At 35.0% G+C, this 18,072-nt stretch overlaps 1 protein-coding gene and 2 long non-coding RNA genes across 3 annotated transcripts; 2 read left to right on the forward strand and 1 right to left on the reverse strand.

Moving 5' to 3' along the window:
* The first annotated feature begins 3,645 nt into the window (after positions 1–3,645).
* On the forward strand, positions 3,646–6,824 carry LOC125202148 (laccase-14-like). Its single transcript, XM_048100500.1, has 6 exons — positions 3,646–3,804; positions 4,353–4,504; positions 4,587–4,831; positions 5,273–5,401; positions 5,489–6,424; positions 6,497–6,824. Exons 1-6 carry the CDS (start codon positions 3,724–3,726, stop codon positions 6,625–6,627), a joined length of 1,674 nt encoding a protein of 557 aa, XP_047956457.1. The 5' UTR covers positions 3,646–3,723; the 3' UTR covers positions 6,628–6,824.
* Positions 6,825–11,117: 4,293 nt separating this feature from the next.
* On the reverse strand, positions 11,118–12,081 carry LOC125202571. The gene is made up of 2 exons (XR_007173118.1): positions 12,013–12,081; positions 11,118–11,312 (listed from the first exon to the last, which is right to left on the reverse strand). It is a non-coding gene; the product is annotated as an uncharacterized LOC125202571 (long non-coding RNA).
* A 996-nt stretch (positions 12,082–13,077) lies between these two features.
* LOC125202852 lies at positions 13,078–14,105 on the forward strand. Its single transcript, XR_007173202.1, has 2 exons — positions 13,078–13,868; positions 13,930–14,105. It is a non-coding gene; the product is annotated as an uncharacterized LOC125202852 (long non-coding RNA).
* The last annotated feature ends 3,967 nt before the right edge of the window (positions 14,106–18,072 follow it).

Raw genomic sequence — 18,072 nt, forward strand, 5'->3', positions numbered from 1 at the left:
GAAGCTCTCCAGATTTCCTACTTCACATTTTAACTCCCTTTTTAGGCTGAAATATGCACATTTCTCACAAAACATGTCAAAATACCAAAATGTATAAAATATGCAAATAATGGACATGTAATGCAACTTTGGAATTAAAAACGGGCCAAATTATTACCTTAAAATCTTGCAAAATCCGAGCGTATCAATAATATATATTTCTTCATTACTTAATTTATTTTTCATCTTTAAGATACTAGTATCTATTCATTTGATTGGCTTCTTAATATATAGTTCGCTTTTGAGTTTTGAGTTTTTCATATTTACTACGAAGAAGAAACAATTCAATTCATTAAAATCACTTCTACAAATCAGAGAATATTTTATTTTTTAACTTCATACTACTAGTACTATAAATTATGGCTGCCGACGACTTTTCGTTACACGGATTTTCCACAAAGTTATCAACTTTTAGTAAAAGTATTCTCTGATTGGTCAATTTTTATTTTTCATTATTTTATTACAAAAGTGATCAATTTCTATTTTCAATAAAATAATTCAATTCTTTTTACTTTCTCATATTTTATTCTTGCTGATAATTTTATTATCTTTTTATCTCTTATTTTATTTACTCAACTCATGTTAATAATAAATACTCCCTCTGTCCCGCTTAAGATGACACGTTTTTCTTTTTAGTTTGTCCCAACTAAGATGGCACATTTCCTTTTTTAGTAACTTTCTCTCTCCAATTAATACACTCAACCACTTTTTCTCACTCCTATTAAAATATCCACCTTTCTTTATCTCTCTACTTTAATACTTACGCCCACCTTCTCTCTCTAATTAAATACTTTAACTAATAATTCCTAAAATCTCATGCCGGCTAAGCAATGTGTCATCTTAGCCGGAACGGAGGGAGTATTATATTCTGAAAATTCATCACATAAGAAAATAAATCATTTATAATGGGACTGAGGGATAAAAGTATATGGCTTGTTTTGTAATGCAACTTTGGGATAAACTTGAAACTCGTTCAATTGAAAAGATTCTTCGTTCTATTTTATGCGGATTAGCTACGTCTCCAAAACCGTTGCGAACTAGATCCTCTCTTCTCCTATGATCTTCCCATTCATTCCTCATCTGCTCTATATGTTTCTGGAGCATAAGTACAATCTCCTCTTACTTAATGGCAGTAGAGGCAGAGGACCATTGCTGTTCTCATAAAAACCTATCAACATCAGAGTTGGACTATAATCAACAAATAAAAATAAAATAAAGCAAAATTAATGAAAGCAATAGTACGTATATTAGCAAAACACTTAGACTCTAAACACATGCAATAACCATGCACATCAAAGTTATTTGTCATCTGTTGACATCCAATTTGAAAATCTAACATTCCAGATTTTAGTTTGCCATATGTAGTAAAGATGCAAATAGTGTATACTAGGACTATGGGAAGGGGGACTTAAGATTTTTTCTTTTTTAATAATATTTTCTGATTTTTTTAATTTTTAAGAATTTAAAGAAAAGAGGCCAATGGCGAGCTTGCGCCATGATGTGCCGATGGCACGAGCATGCTCTTGCGTAAGGCACGCGTTGTGTTTGCTCTAAGTTTGAGTTTAATATAAATGTAAAATTAATATTTCATACTTTACTCCCTCCAGTCCTGATTAAATATCTCATATTTGATCGGTGCAGGTTTTAAGAAATTATGTAATTTTGTGAAGGAAAAATGGTAGAATTAGTTAATGAAATACGAGTCTCAGTATTTTTTATATATTAGTTTTATAAGAATTATATTGTGATCGAAAATGAATTGGTGGAAAATGGGGTCCACTTGAAGGTGAAATGAGACATATATTAAGACATTTTATGAGGATAGGAGGGGAATAGTATTTTTTTTATTTTTTGTGTTAAAAAATTATCCCAACTAAAGTGAGCCGAATGAAAGATAGATACCAGAATATTCAAACCTCAAATTTAGATATAAAATTCAATACCAGAATATTATTTCAAATTCAACCAATCACAGCCCATTAATTTGTTTTAACACTTTCAGGCACATGTGATAATACTAGTAATAGGTAAGCATGGCTTAGTTGTAGGTTAATCAGGCACATGTGATTTAAAACTTCATTCCACTATGAATTATAGCTGCCGACGACCTTTCATTACATTGTTTTTCCAAATTTGCTGTACGCTTTTAGCTATATTCTCTTATTTGATTGAAGTTCAACGGTTTTCATATTATTTAAATAAATTGTGGAAAGTTCAGCAAAGTTAACCACAGATTCATGATCGAAATAGTTCTAATTATTTATCAAAATTTATTAAGGTTGGTTGAAATGTTTACTTATCAAAATTAATTGTATCAAAATTTATTAAGGTTGGTTGAAATGTTTACTTATCAAAACTAACTAAGGTTGGTTGAAATCCAATATTGAATCATTAGTGATTGAATTCAAATAAAACCCAGCACTCATATGCTATATTAAAATTATCCAAACTTAATTATTTTTAACTTTTTGGTAATGAAATATACTCTTTTCGTTCCGCCATAGTTGAAGTGTTTCTCTTCGGCTGGAAGATTAAGAAAAAAATGTTTATTGTATTAAATAAGGAGAGAGAAAAGTAAGAGAGGAAGAAAAATTGAGAGAATAAAGTGGAAAAATGAATAGAGTAAGAGGCAGAATGATTATAGAATAGAGAACGTCCGTTAGTATCATATACTACCTCCGTCCCACTCAAGTTGTCAATATTTTCTCTTTACTTTCTCCACCTAATAATTACTCATAAAATCTCGTGCCACTCAAGAATATGGACATCTTGAGTGGAACGGAGGGAGTATAAAAATGACTTAAGTATGATAGAACTTCTTTAATAGAAAAATGATTCAACTATGAGTTAGTTACAAGTGGTTGATATTCATATTTTGGTTGCGACTCTACAAGTGATCAATTTCTATTTATAATAATAATAAAAAAAATCAATACATTCACTCTCTCTCATGCATTATTCTATCTCATATTTTATTATCTCTATTACTTTATCCTCTCCACTTAACTTAATAAATATTTTTCGTAGATTTGGTACCGAAAAGAAATCAATCACTTATGTTATTCCGAGAGTATATATGACTTGTTTTTTTAATCGGTAAATATGTCGAGATATTTTCTTCACTGGAATCATATTTTTAGAATGTAATAAAAAAATATTTAATCACTACATCCGTTCTTTGCAACTTTTGGATCAACTTAAAACTCGTTCAATTTAAAAGATTCTTCATGCTATTTTATGCGGAATAAACCCAGGTTATCTAATACGAAGGGAAGAGGAAAGTTAGAGACTAATTACATTTACGTAATGGATTAACATTGACCATCTATGAGTCGACGAAAAGTAATTGTGGAAAAGATCAATTTGTGTAAAGTAGTTGATAAAATTTAACTAACGAAATGGTCAAATTCGCTGTATTTAGAAAATTCAAACAAATTAATGGATGAAAATAAGAAAACCAGAGTTTCTTTAATTGTATCACACGTAAATATTATGGGCCCTTTTCACTTAGAAAAATCTACCATGCACTTTCATCACCATCCTACATCTATAAATACTTCGAATATCTCAAAAAAAAACATACACAGATTAGATTCAAACGTCCTAATAGAGGTAACAAGAAGAGGCAAAAAAAAAAAAAAAAAAAAAAAAAAAAAAACTAGCTATAAAATAGAATTAGGAAGCATGAAGTACCTAGTCTTGTTATTTCTTTTAACATGTGCATTCGTTGCTACCCATGCAAAAATTCATCGTCACAAATTTGTTGTAAGTAATATTCTTATTCTTTTGCATTATATCTTTCGCCAACACAATATGTTTTTGAATTTACAATTTTCATGTTGTTTTAAAAACTTTGAAAATCAACCTTTCATTTTGCAATTACTATGTCTCCAAAAATAATTACTACAATATTGTGTCGTTTATCAGTTCATTAAATATACTCCCTCCGTCCCCTAAAAATAGAAACTCTCTCCTTTTTGGTCCGTCCCCTAAAAATATAAACTTTCTATTTTAGGAAATTTATGTCTATCTAATGAGATGAGACCCGTTTTTCACTAATACACTTTTCTTTTTTTACTTCTCTCTTACTTTACCAATTTTGAATAAAAACTCGTGTCATTTCAAAAGTTCTTATTTTTGGGGGGACGGGGGTGTAGTTGTTTTAGGTGGACATGCACGCATAACATCTTTGAAAAACATAAAATGTTGGTTTTGAAATTGAAAGTGAAAGAAAGGTTGTTTTATAATCTAAAAATGAAACAATTTCCAAGCTATGCATTACAATCCTATGTTCCCTATTCCTATAATTGCAGTTGAAGGATACTCAATACACGAGGTTATGCAGCAACAAGAGCATATTAACAGTGAATGGGGAATTCCCAGGCCCAACATTACATGTTAGACAAGGAGATACTCTTATTGTTGATGTTATCAACAGAGCAACCGAGAACGTAACGATTCACTGGTAATTACCACTACCTAATCATAGTATCAATGTGTTCAAAATCGAAGAGATTTTCGTAAATTAGTTGATTTTATAAATGCAGGCATGGAGTGAAACAACCGAGATATCCATGGTCAGATGGTCCCGAATACATAACCCAGTGCCCAATTCGTCCTGGGACCAGGTTTAGCCAAAAGATCGTACTTTCTGATGAGATAGGTACTCTGTGGTGGCACGCTCACAGCGACTGGTCTCGAGCTACTGTGCATGGTTCGCTCATCGTCTATCCAAAAGAGGGCGATTCTTATCCCTTCCCCACTCCTGCTGCTGAGATTCCCATCATATTAGGTGTGTTGATTTTTTGTTTGTTAAGTCGCTTTTCCATCTTGAATCATCATTTTATAGTATTATGATCATATGCACCTAGTACTACTATATAATATTTCTTTTAAGTTAGTGTAATTTCTAAACATAACTAATTATTGAATATAGAAAAGTGATCTAGAAACGTGTAGATAATGATTAAATAATAAACCTTAGTTTCTTCAAAAATGTAAACAACCGTATTAATAAAATATTGCATTCAAAACAAAGACACCCGCTATTTATAAGCAACTAGAAAACCCTAGGGACCCAAAAGGAAATAAAACGAAAACTAGAAATTAAACGATTAAGCTTGAAAAAACAGTACTATATTTTTGTATTTTTTTCGACCTCTAATCGATGTCTGGTGGCCAAATTCCGTTGTAATCAGTATTAATCTCTTATTGAAAAATATTTGTAATATAGGAGAATGGTGGAAAAGAGACATCCAGGAAGTCTTGTCTGAATTTTTGGCTAGTGGAGGCGACCCAATCATTTCTGATGCCTTCCTCATAAATGGTCAACCTGGTGATCTCAATCCCTGCTCTAAACCTGGTAACAAACCATTGTGACAAATTAATACATGTATATGTTTTATTTTTATATAGTAGGTTTTAGTCTTAATTTTGGAAATGAACACAGATACATTCAAGGTGAAGGTCGATCATGGGAAGACATATCTATTCCGAATGATCAACGCAGTGATGAACAATATAATGTTCTTTAAAATCGCCAACCACAACATCACCATAGTCGGATCGGACGGCAGCTACACGAAGCCATTCGCCACAGACTACATTGCAATATCGCCCGGCCAAACCATCGATTTCCTGTTGGAGGCCAACCAAAACCCTAGCCATTACTACATGGCTTCGAGAGTGCATAGCGTTGCCGGAAATTCATCAGAAAACACGACCACCGCCATTGTCGAGTACACTGGAAACTATCCCAACTCGTCTTCCCCCCTGTTCCCTACACTCCCCCCGATAGACGACACCATAGCCTCTGATAGTTTCACAGCGCGGCTGAGAAGCTTAGGTGGCGAAGATCACCCAATCGACGTCCCTCGGGAAGTAGAGAAAACGTTTTTCTTCACACTCTCAATCAACACATTTCCTTGCCCTGAATGTACTGGGCAAGTGACTGGCCAACGGCTGAAGGCAAGCATCAACAACATCACATTCGTTCAACCGAGAATCGACATTCTTGGAGCGTATTACAATCAGATTCCAGGAGTCTACAACGAAAGCTTCCCTAGAAACCCACCTTTCACATTCAACTACACCGCGGAGAATATCTCTAGCATCTACCGTACGCCTCAAAATGGGACAGAAGTTGCAGTGTTGAAGTATAATACGACAGTGGAGGTTGTGTTCCAAGGTACTAATCTTGGTAATGGGGTATATCATCCGATGCACTTGCACGGCTACAGCTTCTATGTGGTTGGAATGGGGACCGGAAACTTCAACAGGAAAAGGGACTCGGTCGGGTATAATCTTGTTGATCCTCCTCTGCAGAATACTATTGCTGTTCCAAGCAATGGATGGACTGCCATTAGGTTCAAGGCCAACAATCCAGGTAAATCACATTCACTTTTATTTATATAGGGATAATCCTAACCCTAACCCTAACTCTGTACCTTTGTTGTAGGTGTTTGGCTAATGCATTGTCATTTGGAGAGGCATGTTAGCTGGGGAATGGAGATGGCGTTCATTGTGAAAAATGGCAAGACTCCGGATGCGAAGATGCTGCCTCCGCCTCCGGACATGCCCAAATGTTGAGCCGTCTAAAGGAAATATTGAACAATTTCAATCTTACTCTTCGTGTGCTTCATTTATTTTTATTTCTTATATGTCAATTGTGTGTTTAACATAGTTTGATTTCTTAAGTGTGATATTAAATTGCTATGTCAGTTTGTAAGCTAAGAGTGAATTCATTTTCAAGAATTAATAAAATTTGTGTTGTGTGTGCTTCTAAAGTCAGATCTTCTATAGCACAATTGTGTTTCATCTTTTAATGCACCCATATACAAACATCATGTGGCGATTTTGTGTATTAAAATTAACGGTGTTAACTAACTATTGATTAATACATCGTGCGTGTCGGGTCGTTATTTGGTCAACCTGTTAACGACACGACCCAATAAGGACAAACACGAACACAACCCGTTAAGAAAACCCTAAACCCAAACACGAACACAACTCGTTAAGAAAACCCTAAACCCGAACACGAACACGACCCACAACCCTCAAATCCGAACACGACACGAACCCATTAACGACACGAACCACTTTGGGTCAGGTCAACACGACACTATAACAACTCGATAAGAACCTGATAACACGGTAAGAACCTAATAACAACTGCTATTGATTAACAAAAGTTACAAACTTTGAATCTGATCATTAAGAGTCTAATTAAAAACCTAAAATCTGATTACACAATGTGATTTGATGAACAATAACATCAATAGATTCATAGCAAAGAAATCAAACAAAAAAAATACTCCTTCAATCCGTGAAATGTTGTCCAGTTTTGTCATTTTGGTCTGTCCGTGAAAAGTTGCCCACTTTGTTTTTTTCTACTTTTGGTAAATGAACCTCACTTTCCACTAACTCTTTACACTCACATTCTATTATAAAACTAATATATAAAAGTGGGACCCTCATTCCACTAACTTTTTCAACTCACTTTTCTTCACATTTCTTAAACCCGCACCGAGTCAAACTTGGACAATATTTAGTGGATGGAGGGAGTATCATTTTTAAAATGCTAAAAATTAATAATATTATAATATTATTTCTAAACGGGTAACCCGAACACAACACGAACACGACACGAATTTTTCGTGTCCTTAACGTGTCGATCTGATTAGGACACGAACCCAATAAGCTTTGACCCAAACCCATTAATTTCGTGCGAATTCGTGTCGGGTTATCGTGTCGTATCAAAAATTGACGGCCGTAATACGTATAGAGAAAATTTCAACTCTTCCTTCTAGCCATTATTCTTCTCACATATAACCAAAACTTGACACTCTTCATACACCATTCCTAATAAAATCACCTCTCTAGAAAATCACATAAAATTCATGTGTGATTTGGCACAAATTTTAAGAAATGTAAAGGAAATTGGTGGAAAAGTTGAGTAATGTAGGTCTTACTTTTATATACTTCATCTAACCCATATAAATAAAGATATTAGTAACAACACGTATTTTAAGGCATGATTTGTAATGTTCACAGAGAATACTCACCTCATTAGAGAAGAAGAAATTACCAAAAATAAAAGTGGACTATTTTTTGGGAGGGATCAAAATGGAAAGAGTCTCTATTTTTATGGAACGAATGTAGATTAGTTTTATAGTAGAATGTAAGTGTAAGAATTTAGTGGAGCGTGGGATTCACTACCTAAAACAAAAAAAATGTAAGTAAAACTTTAAATTGTGTACGTCCCAAAATAGTACTTTCGAACACTATTTTGTGGATAGAGGGAGCAACAAAAATATCTCCACCTTTTCCTTTGAAGGATATAGTATTACATGGCAGGTTTATATCAAAATGACAACCCAAATGAAAGTGACAACCTACCACCATTTGTAGCCATCAGATCTATTAAATGGATGGATGAAATGGTTTTAAAGGATTAGAGTACGGAGTGCTTGTTTATGATAAAAATCTTGATTGTAATGGTAATTAAGAGATCGGATGGCTATTAATGGTGGTAGATTGTGATAGCTCTTGGTAAAGGTTTAAAAGTGTAATAGACTCTGTGTCGTGCGCCAACTAGCTAGGAGGGACCCAGATCTAGTCTTGTCGTTGTACCTAAACCTTCGTATCAAAACTTCAACCCACTTACACTTGTGATTCGGAAAGGGTTGGCTTGCTGCCACGTTTTATGTGGGTTGAACTAACTAGGATGGACTGAAACGAAAAAAAAGGATCTATACCTAAATTAACCAGGAGGTCGGGTGTGACTCAAAATGCAACGTGTCATGAAATGGAGTATGTGAATATGAGGAACTCGACTACTAGTGTGAACCTGAAATGAAACTGCTAGATGAGACTTACTGAAATTAGGCTTGACAAAAGGTAAAAGCAACAAGCAACCATAGATCCTAAATAACTACCTAGGTGTAGAAAAGCTTAAAAGTATAAAGTACAAAAGCACAAAGCATATATTTGGTCCCTTTCTTTGATTCTGGTATTTTCTTCCTCGCCAAGCAAAACTAACATAAATCAACAACTTCCATGGATGATCAATCTTAAACCCCCGAAATTATAAATGCAACGAAAATAGAACAGAATTGAAACCATGCATTTTCTTGTTGCTGCGTCTGATTAAAACATGCAAAACACTCAAGAACCGTCAGATCTACCTTGAACTAGGCATAACTAAAACAAGCACTAAAATCTAAGCTAAGATCAACACAAGATAAACCAAACAAAAGCTTTATATCTTAAAACTAGATCAAGATCCACGATTAACAAAACAAAATCAACCACGAATCCAACAACGATACGAAATCTACCACGAGATTTAACTAAGGAAATCTGAAAACTAAACAGTAGAAAGCTTCAAAAACTGAAGTGGAAATTCAAAAGAGAAAGTAAGAATGTTTATGCTCATAACAACATTGAAACTGTTTCAGACCAGCTGCGATGGTTGGAACGAAACTGGCATGGTGAACGTCCCCTTCAGCTGGAAAGGTGTTGAACGGAAAAAAAAATGAGGCGTAAAGAATGATTTTCCGAAACTCTTTATCTTCATGTTAAGCCCCCTATTTATAGGACGGTGTGCCCCAAATGCCTACAATTATCGCTCTATTGCATTGACATTTTTACCCCTTCAAAATCTTATATCTAGTCTCCCTAGGGTCTACTGATCAGTTTGCACTTTTTTTTCTCGTTTTCCACTTAGATTTTTCTACGGCTCCCCTTACACAAGTCTAGACCCTCTTCCTGCACTTAGCAAATAAATTGTGCATATTATCTGTTTAAGCACGATAAACAAACCAGTAATCAAGACACAAAACTCGACTTATAAGGTTTAGCAAATAAATTGTACATATTATCTGTTTAAGCACGATAAACAAACCAGTAATCAAGACACAGAACTCGACTTATAAGATTGTTATTCTAATTATGGTGTTAACATAGTGTTCCCCGTATATAGCATCCATATGAGTGTGTGACCAAATGGAATCTAAAATGAGAATCAATCTCATCCCATTCGATATCAAGATCCAAAGAATCTTGCTTTTACCACTGCAATGTGTCGTTGGATTATTTTATTTATTTTCCTTTAATTTCATTTGAAAATAGTTTTAGTGTCGAAACGTCGATGCCTTTTTCCATCTCAAAGTAAAACAGACATTATCTAGTATTGAGCATATCAGTCAAAAGTTATTTGTAATTTTTTACACTAACAACATAAGTGAACATATTAATTCACAAGTATTAAATTAAACTGCCTTTAATTTAATACACTTTCTACGAAAAAATATTTTGAATTCAAAATTTATGTAAAATCAAAGTTTGAAATATTATTCTAATTAAATAAAAAAATAAAATTAATTACTATTATCAACAATGTTTTCTATATATTTTATAATTTTATCCCAATAATGATATTCTAGAAATTACTAACTGATACTCCCTCCGTCCCCGATTAAGAGTCACACTTTTCCATTTCGGTTCGTCCCTAATTAAGAGTCACACTTCATTTTTACCATAAATAGTAAGTAGGTCTCACATTCCACTAACTCAATTCACTCACATTTTATTATAAAACCAATATAAAAAAATGGGTCTCACATTCCACTAACTTTTTCAACCAACTTTTCTTTACATTTCTTAAAACTCGTGTCCGGTCAAAGTGTGACTCTTAATCGGGGACGGAGGGAGTATTTAAAAGAAGAGCAAATTGCATATAAAGTCATGAACTTCCAAAATAGTTTGGTTTTTCTCGTGAACTTTAAAATGTTGCATGAAAAGTCATAGTGTATTTTATCAAGACTGTAAATTTCTCTTTCGACCCGACTCGATAGATTTTTGACAAAAACTTATTCTACGTGGTGCGCCGGAGGCATGACTTGGCAAATGACAAATTTAGGTTCAATTCGAATTGTGGAATTAATGCTACTTTTATGCTGAATTAGACTTGTATTGTCACGACCGCACTTTCTAAGGATAGAAAGCTCGGTTGATCGCGACTAGGGGAGGATGAAAGAAGCGGGGAAGAAAGGGGGAAAACGGTGGCACAACTGAACTTGAACTGAAATAACTTGGAATAATATATATCAGAATGCATAATACAAGGAGTGTAAACTCGACTTTTACATTGCAGCGGAAGAGTCAAGAGCAGATGACATCGTGTATGGAGACACGACGCATCCAAGTACTATTCTATCGAAGGATCTTCATTTGTCTGTGCTCAACACCGCCCGCCGTCATCACTGCTCAACCTGCACATTTTTAAAACATATGCAGGGCTGAGTACTTGGTGTACTCAGTGGACACGTGCCGAAATATATTTTACTGAAAAGAAAACTGGTTTTGTCAAGCCACTACTAAGTGAGCTCGGGGTTTTATCTTAAAAGGCCCGAGGACACTAAAAGCATTTCTATAGTGAACCCTGGAACAAATACCATATCTGTGAGTGAACCGGGTATGGGGCTGACCCCACTTACAAACCCGCATTCACTAATTCCTGGTGAACCGAAATTCACGAACTCTTGGTCTAGTAGGGACGTCGCCCTTGCTAGACAAACAGATAGGCAAAGTTCAAAACAAAACTTGGCAAGACAAAACATACTGATAACTAAAATAACTGAAAGAATTCGTACTGGGAACGTAAATAACTGTACTGTATTCAAACTGCAAAACATACTGGGAACATAAATAACCAAAAGCACATTCGTATAAGGCTCACGTAATATCATATCACAATAGCACTTTTCATAAAAACTGTACTTTAAACATAATACTTCTCATAAAACTGTAACATACTTTAAACTGAAAGCTCACTAAAAATATATTTCTCGTAAAAACTGTAACATTAACAGAAAGCCCATAATATACTTATCATAAATACTGTATATTAAACAGAAAGCCCACGTAAAATACTTCTCGTAAAGAACTGTACTGTAAAAGTAGAAAGCCCACCTTGTTCGCTTAATTTCCTTTAATTGAATTTCTCGCTCTGATCTTAACTTGCGGAGATAGTCCTTTGTGAAAAACATAACATAACAACATACTAATTAGACTCGAGACAAAATCTCATACTTATAGGAATGCATGCCCTAATTAATTTCTTTTATTCTTTGCTTACTACTTGGAAAATTCTAGAACTTGCATATTAATTAAATCGGAAAATTTAATTAAATCGGGAAATTTAATTAATAGAACTTCTTTATTAGGTTTAATTATTTCTGTGACCTGAGAACGTCGTCTCCCTCTTTCTTTCTATTTCCTTAACAGCAGACCCTTCAACATTTTTTTGTCTTCGAAACTTGCAAACAATTGCGCATTTAACCGGGCTCCCAAATAAATTCCATAAATTTCAGCCCAATCATAAATAATTTAATCTGGCCCAAAATTCCAATCAAATTAAAAGGAGCAGCCCACTTACAATTTTGTTTGGGTCCATTTTAATTTCCCTCACCATTCTTGCCCCAATCCTCAACTAAATTAAATCCTCCCTGGCCCAAATCTCAATTAAACAACTAGCCCAATTAAATCAACAATATGAGCAACCCACTTATACTCACTTCATCGGTCCTCCTCCCCCAAAATCACTGAAATCCCTAACTCCTTCTCTCTCCTTTCTCCGGCGAACTCCCTTTCCAATCTGAAATTCCTAGACCGGAGAGCCGAAAGGCATCGCCTCCCTCCTTCTTGCCGCGACGCAGCGCTCCAGGCTGCTCGTCCTCGTGTAGCGCTCGGGGTAGCTGCTGTCCGAGAGCTTGGAAGCTGCTCGTTGCTGTCTCCCGTCGCCGTCGCCGACGTCTCCAACTGCAGCCGGCGCTGCTCGGTCCGCTTCTCAGACCAGCGCTACTGCCGCCTCTCCCATCCTCCTCTTCTCCGTCGAATTCGCGTCGTCCTGACGGATTTCCGGAGCTCCTTTGCTCGCGGTCGGCCACAGCCTCCGTCGCCGCCGGTTCGTCGCCGCCGGTTCGTCGCCGCCGGTTCGTCGCCGGACAGCCCTTCGGTTGTCGGCCTAAAGCTAAGTCTTCTGTCTTATAGCCTATTTCCCTTTTGTTTACTTCGATTCTTATTAAGTGTGAGCTAGTTTCTGTTCTTAAACATGAGTTTCGTAGCTGAGGTTAATTGTGAAAATCTGTTGGGCGAGAAAAGGCCTAAGCTGGTTGTTCTTGTGCTTACTGTGGTGTGCATTAGAAGTGAAATAAAGCTTTAGGTTTTCTTATCCTAAGCATGACATTTTAGAAGAGGCAGAGGGTGTGCAAGTGCTTTACTATATCCTTCCATTTATTCCCATCATGTTATTAAGATCTGAAATGGTGGTGCTCTAAACATGCTTGTGCTTGGTTTCTACATGAGCATGAAATGAGGGTGTTGTGGAGCTACCTGCTGTGCTGTGGTGATGAAACTGGAAGAGAAACTGATGTGTTCTTGCTAGCTTAGTCTACTCACTGCCCCTTTCACAAAGTTCACTCTCACTGTTGCTGGAAAATTCTCATGGTGTTTATGAGAGTGTTCATAGGTGGTGTGGAGGGGAATTTATAGGCAGAGTGTGTACTCGTGAGGCCTTAATTGGAGCTGTTGTATTCCCTTGTTCTCTTCCTGCAGCAAATCCTCTTTATTGTGATTCTGCAGCAAAACTTTAACTGAAAATTGGCTCCATATGGGTACCTAGTACTTAGCTATTAACTTCCATTGTTTGCTTGTGGCTGGTGAGAAAACAGGTGCTGCATTAGTGTGGAGGATTTGCAGGATTGACTTGCCCCTTTTGGGTAAGTCTTTGGTCTTTCAACTAAAGGGAGGTTGTCTCCTTCCTCATGGTAAGAGTTCCTTTTAATTTCTTTTGTTCTTTAGTAACTAAAGCTGGTCTCTACTTTGCAGGTTGGGAGAGGACTTGGGCTGCCAAGCTGCTGTCCGAGACGGGCTTGATGCCTCGGGCCCAACAGGCTGATCGGATAGGGCCGACTTATTGGGCTTCAAAAGGGCGTGATGCGGTTCACAAGATTAGGCCCGTTGTTTATAGTCTTGTGATTGTAGTCATGATCTGTTTTTTTTTTCTCAAACTCATAAATTCATGCACTTAATTTTATGTAATCTGAAACATGTTCTTGATCCATTATTTATTTTGGGCTTAACTTCTCTTGTACTAAATGAAATTTGAAAATACTCTTGATCAATCTTAATGTGAAATTCTCCTTTGATCGTCTTAACGATCATCTTGTTAAAAAAAATTTTGTCTAGCCATTCGGCGTTCCTTTTAGAAGAGCTTAAAAGATGTCCAAAAGTCGGGGTGTTACATGTATGTTTATGTTGATTCGTATTCTGAATTCAATTTGTGAAATTCGATTAGTATGTTTTCATTTGTGCTACTTGTATATTTGTGATAAGTCCACGGTCAGGGATTGCAAAGATAGAAGAGAAACAATCAGAATTGATGGAGCTGTGCGCCACGTAGGATAAGTTTGTGTCGCAAATCTATCGGGTCGGATGTGAAATTTACACAATCAATAAAGTTCATGACTCTTCATGCAACATTTTATGTTCACGCAAAAAGTCAAACTATTTTAAAAGTTCATGACTTTACATGCAATTTGCCCTTAAAAGAATAAATCAACATCATCTAGTTTCCAATCTAGTAGTCATAATTAGTTTTTATGTACTCCTTCCGTTCCTTCATAGTTGGGTCATTTTTCCATTTCGGGAAGTTTATTCATAGTTGAGTCATTTCCATATATAGTAACTTATTTCTCTTTCTTACTTTACTCTCTCTTACTTTATTCTCTCTACTTTATTCACTTTTTACTTTATTCTCTCTACCTTTTTCTCTTTCTTACTTTTTTATCTATTTATTTAACACACTCAATATTCATTTCTTAAACTCCGTGCCGAAAAGTTCCGCCTCAACTATGAGGGAACGGAGGGAATATTGATTAAGGATCGATCTTAGGAGACAATGGTTGACGCATGATTTTAATGCTAGGTCCATATTATTGTTAATATTTTTTACATATTTTTAGCATTAACTAATGAAAAAACAATTCCGACTTGAATATTACATATCTAAAATAGAAATGAATAATAAGACATAAATCATTTGAAAATCAACAATATAAACTAAAAAAAAACCAGCTATAGTGTCGGTGTCAAAATAAATTAAGAATATTTATTTTTGTTAAATAAAAACATAAGTTATAAATTAAATTTACTAAGAGTATGTATGTGGTATTTTATATTGCTAACTTATATCCTTAAATTGCTAACTACAACTAAATGATAGGCATTGGATCATTAAATCAAGGTATAAAATCGAGTATCAATGCAACGTGCAAAAAATGTCAATCAGGGGTATTCATGTCAATTAACAAAAAATTAATTATAACTAACTTTTTAAAAATATCTCTAATCTTTAAATAATTATAACTATCTCAATTTAAATTATTTTTTCACAGAAATATCTTATTAACTCCAAGAGTGGACTCAGCAAGAAATTCATAGAGTAATCAAACTCCAACTAGCTAGGTTCGAATAATAAAACCTTATTTCAAGCTCCTCTTGAGGATGTTATCAAACGAGACTCACCTGGCGCACGATTCAATATAATAGCAATCCTAGCACCGCTAGATATTAATCACCACTACCCAATATACCAGTCTTATTGGGTTGCGAAAAAACCCGCACCATTTGGTAAGTTAAAGTAGTGCATCATCAATACCGTATGCTCAATGCTAACGTACATTGATTAAAAAACAATAATTAACAAGACCTCGTCTTTCAGTAGATAGCATAAAGATATGTCTCGCTGTTAGATCCAATTCAGTGTTGTACCACACCAACGTCATCTTATTTCGTAAGGCTTAGAAATAATCGGACTGACATTGCAACCTTTCACGATAGGTAGTCTAAGTCTATCTAGGTTGTGAAATACTTCTTTTTCTTTGTTCAGAACTGACTGTGTTACCTTAAAGTGGACGTCGCCAACAACCGGTCTACTAAAACAAAGACTTACACTTTGTTAAGTTACTTACACATTTAAACATGTAATAAACATCCATTAAATGTAAAACATAACAACATTATGACAAAAATAATATGTTTTATTCCTTGGAAAATAAAATAAGAGTTTTAACAGTATTCAATCACTCGAAAGGTGATTTCTAGTATACAAACTCTAACAAATTATTATGGGACGGATGGAGTAATCAGCAATAGCGAGAACAAATCTGCAATCGTTTGAATAAACTATATTAGGAACAAGTATAATAAAGTAATATGTAAACTGCAAATACTACTTGGTAACACTGCAATTTAGTAAGACAAAAAACTGTTACAAATGATGTAGGAGAGTAACACTGCAATATTCGTAGGGTAAAACTGCAATCTGGTAAGGTAAAAAACTACTCCCTCCGTCCCATTATAGGAATCAATCTTGTTATGGGCACGGGTTTTAAGAAAAGTAAAGAATAGTGGATTGTAAAAGTTAGTAGAATATGAGGCCAACTTTTTTATATTGGTTTTATAATAAAATGTGAGTAAAGTGAGTTAATAGAATGTGAGACCGACTTACTATTTATGGTAAAAAGTGAAATGTGACTCTTATTGTGATACGAACCAAAATGACAAAATGTGACTCTTATTGTAGAACAGAGGGAGTATTACGAATGATACAGGAGCGTAACACTGCAATATTCATAGAGTAACACTGCAATTTGGTAACTAACTAAAAATAGGAAAATGCCGATTTTGCCCTTCAGCGTTTTTTATGTTCCAATTTAAATAAAATGGGTTTCCACATGGCAGCTTGAGAATCACACGATCTTCAAATTTAATGATCTGAAATAGTGGTATGGTGTTACAATAAAGAGGGTTGTCATATTAATATACCCCTATATATAAAGATTTGGTGTGAAGAAAACAATCATTAATAGCTATACAAAATTAACCAACTAAAATCAAGCAAAGAACGCTTGCAACGGGATTCAACACCTGATCTGTGGTTGCACACCACCTGCGCGCGCTGTTAAAGTATTGTTTATTATAGTATGAATATACAATATATAGTAATATTGAAAGGGACATTGGTCCCTAATATCATGGAACTTTCAAAAAGTTGGGTTTTTCCCACGAACTTTCAACTTGATAAATAGTATCACGAACTTTACCTGAGTTTGTTTTTTCCTACCGGCGATAAAATTTCGACTATAGTAATGAATTGAAAAACAATTTTGAAGGGTGTGCTTAATGAAAAACTATCCTCAAAGATTAAAGAACTGGAAACTCTCGAAGTTGTTGAGAAATTAAGAAAAAAAATACCTAACTTATTAAAAGTTCCATGATATTGAGGGCCAATATCCCATAACGAAAATAGTTGGGGTTCCCAAGGACCCACCATGTTCCGACGTGTGTATCATGACCATGCATGCACATGTATAACAATACTTCAAAATTTTGTGGTGTTTCTTTTTCTCATTTCTATATTACTCCTTCCGTCCCGGCTAAGATGACACATTTCTTGGCCGGCACAGGATTTTAGGAGTTATTGGTTAAAGTGTTTAATTGGAGAGATAGTTGGAATCACACAAGTTTTAATGCATGATTGGTAAAATTATAAAACTAGAAAGAAAATTTATTACTCCCTCCATCCCATAAAAATAGTTGCAATGGGTATGACACGGGAATTAAGATAAAATTGGTAAAATAAGAGAGGAGAAGAATTGTATGGTAAAGTAAGAGAGAGGAGGAGAATGGTAGTTAAAGTAGTGTTAGTGGATAGTGGGACCTACATTATTAAATTGATATAGATTTTCAAAATTGGAATGCGCATATTTTTGTGGGACGGACGAAAATGAAAAGTGCACATATTTTTATAGGACGGAGGGAGTACTATATATTAGTGGAGAATGAGACTCAACTCATTAGAATGTTAGTACAAAAATTTAGCCAAAAATGATATTCAAGAAACTACTAATTGATACTCCCTCTGTCCCACAATAATTATCACTCTTATTGTGGGCACGGATTTTAAGA

The sequence above is a fragment of the Salvia hispanica genome, chromosome 1 (assembly GCF_023119035.1).
Source record: "Salvia hispanica cultivar TCC Black 2014 chromosome 1, UniMelb_Shisp_WGS_1.0, whole genome shotgun sequence".
NCBI lineage: Eukaryota > Viridiplantae > Streptophyta > Magnoliopsida > Lamiales > Lamiaceae > Salvia > Salvia hispanica.

Coding starts and splice junctions, on each gene's coding strand:
- LOC125202148 (XM_048100500.1), top strand. CDS start 3,724: ATGAAGTACCTAGTCTTGTTATTTCTTTTAACATGTGCATTCGTTGCT. Junction 4,505..4,586: donor GAGAACGTAACGATTCACTG/GTAATTACCACT, acceptor TTATAAATGCAG/GCATGGAGTGAAACAACCGA. Junction 5,402..5,488: donor CAATCCCTGCTCTAAACCTG/GTAACAAACCAT, acceptor AAATGAACACAG/ATACATTCAAGGTGAAGGTC.